Source organism: Zea mays, chromosome 1 (assembly GCF_902167145.1).
Source record: "Zea mays cultivar B73 chromosome 1, Zm-B73-REFERENCE-NAM-5.0, whole genome shotgun sequence".
NCBI classification, from domain to species: domain Eukaryota; kingdom Viridiplantae; phylum Streptophyta; class Magnoliopsida; order Poales; family Poaceae; genus Zea; species Zea mays.
The window spans coordinates 204,352,712-204,367,234 of NC_050096.1; the positions used below are offsets into that span (position 1 = coordinate 204,352,712).

Below are 14,523 nucleotides of genomic sequence, written 5' to 3' on the forward strand. Positions count from 1 at the left end.
TTCCAGTGCCCGCTCTGTAGCGGCCAGCAGCGGATCCAGGGGCTGCGTATCGTGCGCCTAGTTTCTATTGAGAAAATCGTTGCCATATAGTCATAAATTATCCTTAAACTCTAGTTTTGATTCTAAATCCTTATCATTGTCCTCTTTCGAATCCTGGATCCAGGGAGATCCGATCCACCTCCCCCCTGGCTGCGGGGCTGTTAAAAGCAACGGAGAAACCGAGGGAGAGGGGACAACGGACAACCGCCCTTCTCCATCCGGTCTCCAAGCCAACGACTCGAGTCGTTCAAAACTGGACACAGCAGTGAACCGGAGCTGCTTGCTTGCTGTCTCGCCAAGAAGCAAGAGTAGGAGGAGCAGCTGGTCTCTCGCCAAGTCGCGCCTCTCCCTCCTCTCTTCTCTTTTCTCCCTCGCGTCGCGCGCTCCACATGCTGAGCCTGAGGTCAGTATCCGGCTCCAACTCCTCGAGGGGCATCGCCGCCGTGGTCGGCGTCGGCCCCAGGCTGGGCTCGGCGGTGGCGCGCAAGTTCGCCTCCGAGGGCTACACCATCGCCATCCTCTCGCGCGACCTCGGCACGTCCTCCCTCCCATCCTCTCTCTCTCTTTCGATCGGAGCACAAAGCTGAGTCCTTGCGCCTTGCGCGCGTGGCGTCTCGCAGTGAGTAAGTAAGCAAGTGACACGAGAGGTGCGTGCGCGTGGTTGCAGAGAAGCTGTCGCAGCTGGCGGAGGAGATCGCGCAGGCGGCCAAGGCGCAGGTGTTCGCGCTGCGGGTGGACTGCGCCGACGCCCGGTCCGTGCGCGAGGCCTTCGAGGGCGTGCTCTCCCTCGGCCCCGTCGAGGTGCTCGTCTACAACGCCTGCGAGCCGCCTGCAGCCAACGAGGACGCGCGCCCCGCGCCCTTCCTCGCCGTCACCCCCGACGCCTTCCACCGCGCCCTCGCCGTGTCCGCCGGAGGGGCCTTCCACTGCGCGCAACAGGTACGTGCGGTGCGGACTTCCTCCTCCTCCTTGCACACACAGACACAGCACAGCGCATACATACCGATCTCTCTCTCACTAGTCACTGCGCGTGCCGCCCTGCGCTGCGTTGCATGTCGTCGCATCGCAGGTCATCCCGGGCATGGTGGAGAGGGGCAGGGGCACCATCATCTTCACGGGCTCCTCGGCGTCGGTCACCGGCTTCGCCGGCTACTCCGATCTAAGTAAGTGGGGGGTGGCGCGCGCCTACAGAGCCAACAAACCCTGCCTGCTGCCTTTGTAGCTAGCTAGCTTATAAGCGATTCTTAGCTTGACGCGCATGCATGCGTGTGCAGGCAGCGGCAAGTTTGCCCTGCGGGGGCTGTCCCAGTCGCTGGCCAGGGAGTTCCAGCCGGCCGGCGTGCACATTGCGCATGTGATCATCGACGGCGTCATCGGCGAGAGGAGGTCAGTCGTCAGAACTCGGCTACGTACGTACGTTCATTAGCTAGCTAGTAACCCCATCATCCGATCCGATCGATGCGCGCGCATAGTATCGGCCACCGGTCCCCTTTCTTAAGAAGCGCGCATCAAGTTCCTCCGATCCGAGATCATCCACTAGGCAGCTCGCCCGGCGGGCCGCGGCCGCCCCTAGCCCTAGCTAGCGCTAGCTAGCGGCGGGCAGATGCCATGCCCATGCCCCATCCCCAGACTAGCTAGGGACTAGGGAGGGAGTTCATTTCAAAATCTGGCTCGGGAGGCGCCAGGTAGGCGGGGGGGAATACTGTTCTTGTCACTGCTGAGCTGTGTGAGAGAGAGGCAATGAGTAGAGAGAGAGAGAGAGAGAGAGAGAGAGGAGGAGGGAGGCCGCCCGCATTTGGAGATGGTGGAGAGCTCAGCTCTGAATGAATTCCCTTCCCTAGCTAGTCAGGCAGGAGGGTGGTCCAGTGGTATCCCGACGTGTAGATCTGATCCGCCCGGAGGCCGTTTTCAGGAAAAGACAACAAAAACAAATACGCAAGGATCCATTCCATTCCCAAACGGTGGCGCTGATATCAAGCCGTTTACCCATTCACATCACCATATTCAAACTCTACCATACAGACAGTAACACAAGCAGTAGTATAGTACCTACAAATCATCCATCGACTGTTTGCCGTAACACACAGGCAGTAGTGTAGCCGCTGAGCGAAGCGCGCTCGTCAGTTCGGTTCCTCCGACCCCTCCGCTAGCTACTTGCATCGTGTTATATCGACCATATATATATACTCCAAAATTAGTTCAATTATTTTAACTATTAAACTGCCATAGTCGCAGCTGTGCAGCGGCTTCTTGCAGAAGCGAACGTCCATAGATCGACCATCAACGCACCATACAAAAAAAAATAATAAACCCGTCGGGCTTGAGAGAGGATCCGCGTGCGCTTTTCGCACCCTCCAGGCTGCTCGGAGACCCCAGCGCACCTCACACCTGGCTCGGCCGTTTGCCACGCACGTCGATCGGAAGCCTTTTGGCCCCCACCCCGCGGACGCCGGACGGTATATGCTGCCGCGCGCCCGCGTTCCGGACTTTTGTTCCGGCGCGCGCGCCGCCCCCGCCGCGGCTGCCGCGTGCACGCCCCCACTTTTAGGCCAGGAAGGACGCGTGGTGCCGCCGCCTGGCTCGGTCGCGCCACATGTCCGCCGGCTGCCTGCTGCCTGCTGCCGAGCTTTGATTCGGTGCGGTGCCCCGGGGCGCCGGATCCACGACAAGCTAGGTCGAGAACGACGTGCGAGCTTCGTGCTTGCTTTCCACGCCAGCCAGCTCCACTCGCGGTCGTCCACGTATATAGCCGGCCGGCCGGCCGGTCATACAGGGAAAAGAAAAAAAAGAAAAAGACCAATGTCACTCGATCGTGTTGCTCTAGCTGATGATCTCGTCTTCGTCGTTTGGCCAGGTCGCTGACGAGGAGCAGCAGGGCCGGCGGCGACACGGCGGGCGCGGGCGCGGACCCGGACGCGGTGGCGCAGAGCTACTGGCACGTCCACGCCCAGGACAAGAGCGCTTGGACGCAGGAGATGGACATCCGGTCGCCGTCCTTCATGTAGCAGCAGCAGCTAGCCGCCGCTGCTGTACGTACGGTCCCTGGAATCTTTAGTGGACTGCTACCGGCCGGGCGCGTTCCCGATCAAGCAGGAGAGAGGGACAAGTGGGTCTTGTTGTGTATGTATACGTCGTGCCCTGTAAATCGTGTGTGCGCGCGCGCGGCTGCGGGCCGGGAATCGTGTCCCCGTCCCGCGCCGCACGTTGGCGCGGCTCTAGCTAGCCCCCCCTTTTCTCATCATTTGGTGTGAGATGCCCGTCGCTGGTCCGACCGCGGGTTCTGTGCGTCGATTGCGGCCGAGAGCGACCGCGCGTGCGTCTCCGTCGCATCCTGTACCCGTCGCCGCCGCCGCCGGCGACCGGCCTCCGGAAAGCTCTCATGTGTGATGGATGTGTGCGCCCGTTGTTACACATGAGCTAGTCCGTATATGTGGAGGATTGTGCTTAGTGGTCGCTACCCACTTGAATTGAGCAGCATCCGTGAGACTCTGACTATTGTATCCTGGGCTACGTACGTGCATACTGCATACATGGTTGGTTGACTTCGCCTCTCTTTGTACTGGCCGTTATGGCTGCACAGAGTATTCCAGCCGCACTTTTAGGTGGAAGAGAAGGGCTGCATTTGTGCCAAGCGTGGCACGCGACGAGTGGTTACCAGTACAGGACTGCAATCATGGTGTACTTTTGGACGAAAGGGACGTCATGATGTGTCCCTGGAAGCTCCAGCTTCCACGTCGACGCACAGCATCTGTCGGTGCTGGTTTCGCTCGCAGAGCCTCACAAGTCAAGTGCCTTCAGAAGCAGAAGCAACTACTGACCTGTACTGTCTGGGCTGACAAAAGGCTAACGAACTTGCGACGTGCGCTGTGGCTGAAACTGTTGGTGCCTCATTTCGAAGAATAGTAAAAACGTCTGGCAACTGCTTCTGACGAAAAAAACATCCATCACAGCACTATGCGTGCCCTCACTAGTCCCTACCCGGGGAAGGGGCAGCCGTCGTGCCCGATCGCACGCCATGCATCCGGTCCGGCACCGCCATCTCAGTGCGCAAACAGCCGCAAGAACAGAATAGACCCATGATCCACGGATGTGGACGAACATGAGCGAACGCAGATCGTTTCAGCTCCACATGCGTACGTGCAGTTCAGCAAGCAGTGCACGGCCAGGCCAAAAGGATTCGCCCCGGCTCGGCCTTCAACTGTTCCAGCAAAAATCGCCGCGTTCCCAGCGGGGGGAAGTGTGCATCATTCTCCGCTAGACCACTACTGGTAGCAACAGGATGATTGGTACAGTGGAAAAAAAGACGGCCGAAACGAGCGCTCACTCGGCGCGTGATAATTGCCGAGAGCTCTCGGCGCGTGATGAATGTTGGAATCTCAGGCGGAGGTCTTGTCGCCACCGAAGGCGTTCTCCAGGACGCCCGTCTCCTGGAGGTGGCTGACGTCCCCGCACATCTTGACGATGCACCGGCCGGTGGCGTCGGACACGAGGATGACGCTCACCGACGTGTTGTGTATTTTGCCGTGGAGCGGCTTCGTGGGACTCACGTGTCTGTAGAGCTCTCTGATGGTGCCGCCATGTGAAACCAGGATAACTCGCTCCCCTGTGTCAGTAGACGGTGGTGGGTTCATCAGCCTCACAGGCAAACATCAGAGTAGCATTTCTTCGACATGCCTAATAAAACGACCCAAGCAGCCGTGTCTATGGAAATATCAGTGAATCGAATTTACTTGTAATAAGGATCAGAAGAAGGCCACAGGGAGCCCAGGAATGAAGTTCACCGCTTACCTTTGTGTTTACCAACAATGTCGTACAGAAAAGACACACATCGCTCCGACAGTTGATCAAGACTCTCTCCACCACCCTGAGAAACCAAGTCAAAGAGTCAGGGAACATTGCATTGCACCAGAGGATCTACTGCATGCGGCTAAGCTAAGAATAAATCTAGTGAAAAAAAAACTTCATGGAGATCGGATGTGAAAATCACGAAAACCAAGCTGTTATTTCCAGATACAGCATAACTCAAGGAAAAAGAGGTAATAAATTTATGGATTTTATTGCTTGTGTAATGGTTCAACTGTCTCGGGGAACTGTGTATGCATAACTAAATGAGTACTGACTTGATTGGAATGCTGAGCTTTTATCAGTCCAAGTTGGCTATAGATATACATAAGCCTGTAAGAGTTAGCTGTCTATAGATGCAGCAATCAGCTTCCTCCTGACAAGCTTGATCTTATTTCACCAGTAGCAAACTATACTTGGCACACCGAATTTGGATGTGGGAAATCACTGTATATTCCAGTTTGAACTGCTGATACATACATAGTAATAGACCATGAGCCATTTAATGCGCAAGGTTTATTCATCTATGCTTCAGAACATCCATAACATTACTCATGTGATGCTTCAGCACATCTTAGCATGTGCAGTAATGCTAAGCATAATACTTGTCGATAGATTATAAGGACACTCACAGGAACTTGTTGATTTCTCTTGTGGGACATAAAAGCTTTGTATGCCTCTGGCCTCTCTGTAGCAGCATCTTGAAGCGTCATGCCTTGCAGATCTCCAATGTGTCTTTCTCTCAGTGCTGGATCGAACACGACCTAGGTGATTAAGCGTTGCATCCATTAAGCTCCATTAAGAATTATACAAGCAACTGAACCATGTACAATCAGTATTTTTCCAATCACAAAAGTAGAGATGGCAATTTTAACCCGCAAACCCGAAACCAAACAGGTACCCGACCCGACAGGTGTGGGTACGAGTGAAGATTTTGACCCGCGAGTGCAACCCACACCCGACCCGAAGTTTCGTGGGTGTGTATTTCAACCCGAAATATGGTTCATTCTTTATTTTGCGCAAAAAATAATTAAGATACAATAATAATTATTTTGAATAAGTAAATTGGCTAATGATTCATGAAATGTTTTGTTGTTGCTCAATGTGAAAATGTTTAAAATACGTACATATAACTCAACTATTATTGCTACTTAATTGCTTATTGCCAAATTATTGTTTAGAAGTGTACACCCAGTAAAATCCGCGGGTGACCCGAAACCCGACGGGTTCAGGTGCGGGTTTGGAATAGCACCCGCGGGTGCGATCGTGGGCGGGTTTTGGTAGTCTTCACAGGTGCGATCGCGGGCGGGTTTTTGCTCCACCCGACCCATTGTCATCCCTACACAGAAGTAACACGCCAAGAAAAATGTACACACAACATAAGAGGGGGTGAGTAGAATGGGCATACATTTGGCACATTGCAAATTCTTGCAATTGTTTGCGCAGTCTCTGCTGCTCGCTTCAGATCAGAAGAGTATATGGCAACTGGTTTCACTTCTTTAGAAAGACGATGAGCAACCTTTGAGATAAAACTCCTCATAAGAAACACTACTAAAAATATCTAGTGAAAACCAGTATAAATCATAACATACCGCAACAGCTTGCTGCCTTCCAATATCATTAAGCTCTGCATCCAAGTGTCCCTGGTGCAGTATGATACCAGTGTGGAGTTAAAAAACACTCTTGACAATCAAAGAGCTTAACAATACATGATTTCTCAGTGACTATTAATTTCCCAGTTAAGGCAGGGTGTCAGGTTCATGGTGATAATCAGCTAGCTAAGTCCGGGGTATAAAACAATATATTTCCAATTTCCATCAAACAAGCACTTGAGTTATAAAAAATGACTAGCACTGTTATTTTTCTTTTATTTGCAAAATTGTATTACTAATATAATGTACTGCTGCCCATCAACTTTAAAATTAACTCAAGGGTGTTCCAAGAGAAGAAGAGAAGTTGTCCCTAAGGCCTAGCAAACAAATGTAGCAAAGGAGAAAGGACACATCGGTCATGCTATTGATTTCCATAGATATGTATCACAAGAGGCATAAACTATCTGAGATAAGTGCATATGCATTACATGAGAAAAAATGTTAATACTCCCTCCATTCCAAACAAATTATAAGACGCCCACATCTCAACAACCCAAGAAGGAGATTCTTGTACTGTTCTATGTGCAGTGAAAGCTGGGAATGAACAAACATTCCTTTTTCGGTTAGGAGTGGATTGAAGGGGATTGAAGCGGATTAAATCCCTTGCTAGTCAAAATTGAATAGAAAGGGATTTAATCCCCTCAATCCTCTCCAATCCCCATGCAACCGAACAAAGTCTTAACAAGATGACAAAACATCATAGTTGGCTGCATGAGTAGATCAAATTCCACTAGTTACCGCAATACTAAGAGTCTGTTTGGATCCAAGGACTAATTGCTAGCTAGCTAAAAATTATCCCAAATTAGCTCTAATGCATCCAGAAAGGAGGGCTAATAGATGGTCTAATTTTTTTAGACAAGTATACAAGTACTCCCTCTAGTATCAAAATACAAGTCGTTTAGGACAGCGACACGGTCCCCAAAATATAGTTTTGACCAATGTTTTTTTCTTAAAATAAAAACAAACTCTTAATATATTTATACTTTTGCAAAAGTACTTTTTAAGATAAATCTATATATATGACTGTTAGATTTCAAAACTAAATAACAAAACTGTTATTAGTACTCAAAGTTTTATATGTTTGACTCAAACCTTGTCCAAAACGACTTGATTTTTAGGACTAGAGGGAGTAGTTGTTAGCTACATTAGCTAGCCAACTATAGCTAATTTGAGCTAATTTTTAGCCACGTATCCAAACATGCCCTAATAACAGACACACATATACTGCAGTGTAATCATTGTAGCCAACAAAAATCCTCAGTTTTTTTATACCTTCACTTGAGAAAGGAGTTCTGGAGTAGCGCCTACAAGGACGAAGCACTAATCCAACCATTAAGAACTAGTGCACACATCTTAGGTCCCTCAGAATTCCTCCATCACAGTATTTTCCCAGTTTAAACCAGCAGTGAAGACCAATTGGCAGGCAGGATGAGGGAGGAGAAGCAAGCAGGCGGCACCTGTATGATGCGCGAGGCGTTCCATGACGTCTCGCCGTGACGCACGATTACGACCTCCGTGAACTCTCCGGCGGCGTCGCCCTCGACGCTGGAAGCGGAGGACGACATCCCCGGAGCAGCTCCGTGGACGTCAACCCAGCGGATCTGCGGAGTGGTGGCTGCGACGGATCCGGTACAGAAGGACGCCGCGGCGGTGATGGCGGAGGGTGGAGAGGGCAAAGCAGCGAGGGACGCGGGCGCGGACGTCGGCGGCGCGGACGTCGGCGGCAGAACCGCAGAAGCGCGATTGTGGGAAGGCGCTAGAGGATATCCGGTGTACGGCATCGCGACCACAAGCTGGCGATCAGCGAGTCGCGTAATCAGAATTGTTATGGGCCGAGCCAAAATTAGCGGATGGGCCGTAGTTTTTTTTGCCGAAGGAAGGTCTAAAGTTACGGCCTCGTTCTATGGCTTTCAGAGGTGTTATCTCTCTGCTGCGAATAAACTGCTATGATATGATAGCCATCAGAAGAGTTGAAGCTGTTTGGTCGAATAGCAGCGGCTTCCGAAACTTTTTTAGTCTACCAGTAGCTATAGCTAACGCGCCCTGCGCGCCAGGTTAATTTATTTCTTTAGGCCATGTTCGTTTAAGCACTTCCCGCCCGGGAACAGGGACCAAACCCCGTGGACCTCCCTCGTTTGGAAAGAAGCCCAGCCCACAAAAAAACGTGCATTCGGTTAACCCCCGTATGGACCGTATCCCGGTATTTCCTCTTCGTTCCAGACCGAGAACCACGCCCGGTCCCTGCGGGGTGGAAAATATCTCACGCAAAGGAGCTGAGGCATCACAAATGAAGGGCACGAGGCGGCGGCGGTGGCGGCGACGGCTCTCCGGCGTTGATCTACCCTGCGTCCGTGTTCTTATAGGTCTGCTTCTTTCTCCCTAGGCTATTGAATCTCGCAATACGCTGGGTGGTCCTTGCAGCACAGTTGGAGCTTTCCGTTCGCACTGTTAGCTCCGTCCGATGAGGTCGCTCTGTTGGCCTCCAACGAGGGAGCTTTCTATTCCCTTGCAGAGCAGCAGGTGATGTCACTCCGTCCTATTCATTGCCGTGTGACCTGATTGCCTCTCCTCTCCTGGCTGCCTGGGCGAGATGGCTAGATGGCGAAATCTTTGTCCTCTTCTCACCATGTTTATCTCTGCCTCTGCGCTCTGTCTGCTTTATCGTCGCCGCCGCGAGAAGCCCTTCCATGTGCATGTCGTCAAGCAGCAAAAAACATTAATGACGAGCAAGATTGAGGACTGCTACTAAAATTCATCAGGTCACCGTATCTAAAATTTTGAATATGATATTGATTAGATTAATAGGCATATCTGAATACCGCCATAACATCCATCCAAAGTTGCACTAGTAGCTCCCTGTGTTATATATTTTAACATTTGGTTTTCTTCCTTAAACGACCTGAATCAATGCCATCTACCTATCAATTTATAAAAACGTCTGAAAGCATAGCCCTTCCCTTTTTATTCCTTTCATTAATCACAAATCTGTATATGGTGTAGTAGTATTCTTTCTTTTTAATAGTAAATCTAACTTTACAGTGATTTAAGGTCTCTTCTCACTTGATTTTCTGCCCCATCCAAGAATACCAAGTGTACTTGTTCCACGGACACTATGTAGAAGTAGAATTTGTGTTGCATTTTTATTCAAACCATTGTCCTCTCATTTAACATATAAAGGCTCTAGGGCTTTCTACCACATGAAAACAATTTTAGCTAGGTGTGCTATTGTATATGCATTTTGTTGTATTAAGAGAATAATTTACAGATTAGCTTTGGCTTGAACTCTTTTCTGTTCTGACTATAGCATTGTTGGCACCCAAATGAGGTTCAATCGAATAATTTACAGTACCATTTTTTCCCATTGTATTTAGTTACTACTTCAAGGCCAACTGTATTTTAGTTATAGTGTTTTCAAGATTGTAGAAATTTGTAGCTGAAACTATCCACAGCATACTATGAATTGACATCATTTCTGAAAACAATACTGATTAGGATCTTTCACTTCCATAATGCTCTGCAGGAGTGGCCCCTCTGGAGTTGTATGTGGAGTTGTAAACTCTCTTTTATCCTAGAAGAGTTTCTAAGGCGCGGTATAAGTCCATGATCATAGACTAAGAGGATTTGACTCTAATTACTATCCGTTTTATTTATGTAGTCCTATGAGAACATAGAGTATTTGCACATTGCTTTATTAGTTTATTAAAGTTAAAGATTGTATGTGATGAGTATGTATCAACTCTTGTTGGAAGTGTCTTGCAATTTCCAACCATATATTGTGTGTGTATATATATATTGTGTATATACAATGGAAGCTTGAAAATTGTGTGAACTTGAGTTCCCTGTCTAACCGAATGCATCAGATGAGGCAGGGAATTAAGTCGGTATGGAAATTATCCACCGAGAGGATAGAGTGTGCAGTCCGGGATCCACTTGAACCCCGAGCGGAAAAAATCAGCCTGGGGATTAAAACCCGAACAACCGAACATAGCCTTAATGTGTTTGACAGTGAGAAAGGTGGGGTTTTTAGTTTACAAATAATTATCATAAACAAATACAGGGATTTGTGATTAAAAAATAAAATAACAATCTTCGAACTCACTTGGATCGTGAACATGAACCGGATCAGATGTGATCCTAACTTTTAAATTTATATATTTGACAAAGTACAAACACTAACGTCATTTAAAATTATTGTTTTGACAATACCTTAAGAGGTAACACATCGTTATTATAGTAAGAATTTATTAAAAAAGAAATCCTTCCATTTTGATCACGCACCACCTATTTCACAAATATAGTTAGCCAACATATACCATCGAAAGACAGAGGTAAGGTAAATGATTGCAAAGCGTAAAAGTCGATCAAATCACCTTGTATGAAGTAATTTTGCCAAAGTTAGAGAACAATTCACGAACTTGATCATCTCCACTGCTATCATCCAAGTTCTTGATATATAAGTTCAGTCCTTGATATTTGTCAGCACCATCTTTCAAGATTTTCTCAAATCTCCTTTTTTAGTTCCATCTCTCTTTCTGACTTCTTCTGAGCTCTTCCAATATACCACTCTGATCCATCTTCTTACCAGACCTAAAGCTTGTGGTACGGAATTAATTAAACCGGTCAATCAGCGGCACAATCCATATAGTGATATAGTTACATATTCAACCTAGATAAGTCTTCCACTGCTTTTGCTTATCGTTGGCCACTCATCCATAAGATCTCATCAGCACCTCCTGCATTCTCAGGTAATGACTAGGTAGCAATCTTTTTTGACAACATAGAAGCTTTTCCTGAAAAAGAAAAGGATTTTCATGCCTTACTGTAACAAAAACAAAAGCTACGAAGATGGTTACATTACTAATATGCCTAAATGTCGGTGTTTCGAAACCCGGGGGGTCCCTGGACCGACGAGTGAATTGTCGCAGCGTGCCCCAGCCCAGATGGGTCGACGCGAGGCGGAACGCGAAGGGGGAAAGGAAGCAGCCGGAGGGAGGCAGGCGTGAGAGAGCGGATCCCGCGGCCTTCGTGTTAGCCCCGCGCCTGAGTCGGGTGCGCTTGCAGTAGGGGGATACAAGCGTCCACGCGGGAGTGGGAGCGAGCGGCCTTGCGCGAGCGCCGTCCTGTCCTTCTCCGCGCGGGCCAACCCTCTGTAAGAGGGCCCTGGTCCTCCCTTTTATAGGCGTAAGGAGAGGATCCAGGTGTACAATGGGGGGTGTAGCAGAGTGCTACGTGTCTAGCGGAGGAGAGCTAGCGCCCTAAGTACATGTCATCGTGGCAGCCGGAGAGGTCTTGGCACCCGGTTCGTGTGGTGTCGTGGCCGTCGAAGGAGCGCTGGAGCTTGGCGGAAGGACAGCTGTCGGGGCTGTCGAGTCCTTGCTGACGTCCTCTTGCTTCCGTAAGGGGGCCGAGAGCTGCCGTCGTCACAGAGCGTGCGGGGCGCCATCATTGCCTATCTGGCGGAGCGAGCCAGATAGGACGCCGGTCTTGTTCCCTATAGCCTGAGTCAGCTCGGGGTAGGGTAATGATGGCGCCTCCTGTCGACGTGGTCGGTCCGCGCCCTAGGTTGGGCGATGTGGAGGCTCCTCCGAGGTCGAGGTCGAGTCTGTCTTCCGTGGCCGTGGTCGAGTCCGAGCCCCTGGGTCGGGCGAGGCGGAGACCGTCGGCTGAGGCCAGGGCTGAGTCCGAGCCCTGGGGTCGGGCGAAGCGGAGTCTGTCGTCTCCTGGGGCTGAGCCCAAGTCCGAGCCCTGGGGTCGGGCGAGGCGGAGTTCGTCGTCTTCCGGGGTTGAGCCCATGTCCGGGCCCTAGGTCGGGCGGAGCGGAGTTCGCCGTCTTCCGGGGCTGAGCCCGAGTCCGAGCCCTGGGTCGGGCGGAGCGGAGTTCGCCGTCTTCCGGGGCTGAGCCCATGTCCGAGCCCTGGGTCGGGCGGAGCAGAGTTCGCCGTCTTCCGGGGCTGAGCCTGAGTCCGAGCCCTGGGTCGGGCGGAGCGGAGTTCGCCGTCTTCCGGGGCTGAGCCCGAGTCCGAGCCCTGGGTCGGGCGGAGCGGAGTTCGCCGTCTTCCGGGGCTGAGCCCGAGTCCGAGCCCTGGGGTCGGGCGAGGCGGAGTTTCCTATGACGCCCGAGGCCGACCTTGGCTGCTGTCAGCTTCACTCTGTCGGGTGGCTCAGCAGTCGGAGCGGCGCAGGCGGCGCTGTCCTCTTGTCAGACCGGTCAGTAGAGCGGCGAAGTGACTGCGGTCACTTCGGCTCTGTCGACTGGAGGGTGTGCGTCAGGATAAAGGTGTCAGGCCACCTTTGCATTAAATGCCCCTACGATTTGGTCGGTCGGCGTGGCGATGTGGCCAAGATTGCTTCTCGGTGAAGACTGGGCCTCGGGCGAGCCGATAGTGTGCCCGTTGCTGGAGGGGGTCCTCGGGCGAGACGTAGGTTCTCCGGGGTCGGCTTCCCTTGCCCGAGGCTAGGCTCGGGCGAGGCACGATCGTGTCCCTTGAATGGACCGATCCTTGACTTAATCGCACCCATCAGGCCTTTGCAGCTTTGTGCTGATGGGGGTTACTAGCTGAGATTTAGGGGTCTTGAGGGTACCCCTAATTATGGTCCCCGACAGTAGCCCCCGAGCCTCCAAGGGAGTACTAATACTCGCTTGGAGGCTTTTGCCGCATTTTTTTTGCAAGGGGACCAGCCTTTTTCGGTTGCATTCTGTTCCGGTGGGTGCGCGCGAGCGCACCCGCCGGGTGTAGCCCCCGAGGCCTCGGAGGAGTAGTTTTACTCCTTCGAGGTCTTAGTGTGTTTCGCAACACTTCGGCTGGTCTAGTTGTTCCCTCATGCGAGCTGGCCGTAGCCCGAGTGCACGGTCGGGTCCCAAGTTCTCGGGCTGGTATGTTGACGCTGTCAACATTTGGCCAGAGCCGGGTTTGCGAGAGCAGCCCCCGAGCCTCTGCACAGGGCGAGAGGACGGTCAATGACAGACTCGTCTTTTTTACATACGCCCCTGTGTCGCCTTTCCGCAAGGAGGAGGGGGGGAAAGCGCCATGTTGTCCTCGGAGGGCGCCGAACATGGTGTTTTCGGTGAGCTGCTGGCGGGTAATCCGAGCGGACGTCCGTGCCCCATTTGTTAGGGGTCGGCTAGAGGCCCAGAGGCGCGCCCAAAAGTACCTGCGGGTGATCTGACGGACCTGGTCCCCTGTCGACGGGGTCCGAGGGCTCGATGCCTCCCTCTGATGGGATTCCGTTACAAGATCGCTCCCGCTGGTCTCGGAAATGTCCTAGGGTACCTCGGGAGTGTAGCCCAAGCCTTGGTTATGTATCGAACGTACCCAGGGTCATCCCTCGCTCTATGTCTGAGGCGACTGTGAACCCTTCGAGGGCCAGCCTACGAACCCCTGATCAGTAGTGGGCACGGAGCCCGAGTGGCCTGAGGCGGCCGTTGAACCCTTCGAGGGGCCGGCCTTCGAACCTCTGACCAGTAGTGGGTGTGGAGCCCACGTGCTCTGAGGCGGCTATTGAACCCCTCCGAGGGGCCAGCCTTCGAACCTCTGATCAGTAGGGAGGCTCGGAGCCTGTTTCCTTCACGGAGAAGGGTCCTTTTCGGGGTGTCCCCCTTTCTCGGTCCCTGTTGTAAGAGAGAGAAAGAGGAAAAGGATACGAAGTCGAATGACATGGTGTACCTTTTTCGACGCGGTTATTATGGCGAAGGCGAAGCGTCGCTTGCTTCTCCCGCCTGAGGCGCCGCCTGTCCTGCCGCAGAGTTAATGCGACGGGGCAAGTGGTTCACGAGGCGGTCGTTGCGCGTGCACGCGCCATTCGAGGAACGGATCATGGGCGCACCGTCTTCACACCGTGGGAGAAGGCTCCCCCGCTGCCCCTGGATGGGACGTGAGCTTGGCTGACGACGTGACCACTGCTTCTGCCCGCCTGTCACCGCCATTACTGCCGGCCCAATTTTGACCGCATTTGACCGTCGCGCTTGGCTGGCACTGCAGGGTTGCCTCGA

At 52.0% G+C, this 14,523-nt stretch overlaps 2 protein-coding genes and 1 long non-coding RNA gene across 5 annotated transcripts; 2 read left to right on the forward strand and 1 right to left on the reverse strand.

The window, feature by feature from the left end:
• The first annotated feature begins 234 nt into the window (after positions 1–234).
• On the forward strand, positions 235–3,534 carry LOC100191284 (Short-chain dehydrogenase/reductase SDR). The gene is made up of 5 exons (NM_001136718.2): positions 235–573; positions 707–978; positions 1,109–1,202; positions 1,314–1,425; positions 2,894–3,534. The coding sequence occupies exons 1-5, from the start codon at positions 429–431 to the stop codon at positions 3,042–3,044; spliced, it is 774 nt and encodes a 257-aa protein (NP_001130190.1). The 5' UTR covers positions 235–428; the 3' UTR covers positions 3,045–3,534.
• Positions 3,535–3,907: 373 nt separating this feature from the next.
• On the reverse strand, positions 3,908–8,420 carry LOC100284555 (phosphoglycerate mutase gpmB). 3 transcript variants are annotated; one of them, NM_001157450.2, is made up of 6 exons: positions 7,991–8,362; positions 6,474–6,524; positions 6,290–6,400; positions 5,514–5,645; positions 4,828–4,903; positions 3,908–4,713 (listed from the first exon to the last, which is right to left on the reverse strand). In NM_001157450.2, exons 1-6 carry the CDS (start codon positions 8,312–8,314, stop codon positions 4,676–4,678), a joined length of 732 nt encoding a protein of 243 aa, NP_001150922.2. In that variant the 5' UTR covers positions 8,315–8,362; the 3' UTR covers positions 3,908–4,675. The 3 variants fall into 3 exon arrangements, with proteins under 3 accessions (NP_001150922.2, XP_023158128.1, XP_023158130.1); XM_023302360.2 differs by having other exon boundaries at positions 4,117–4,642; positions 7,991–8,420; XM_023302362.2 differs by having other exon boundaries at positions 4,130–4,740; positions 7,991–8,387.
• Positions 8,421–8,590: 170 nt separating this feature from the next.
• On the forward strand, positions 8,591–10,362 carry LOC103643152 (uncharacterized). The gene is made up of 2 exons (XR_560833.4): positions 8,591–8,896; positions 10,054–10,362. It is a non-coding gene; the product is annotated as an uncharacterized lncRNA (long non-coding RNA).
• The last annotated feature ends 4,161 nt before the right edge of the window (positions 10,363–14,523 follow it).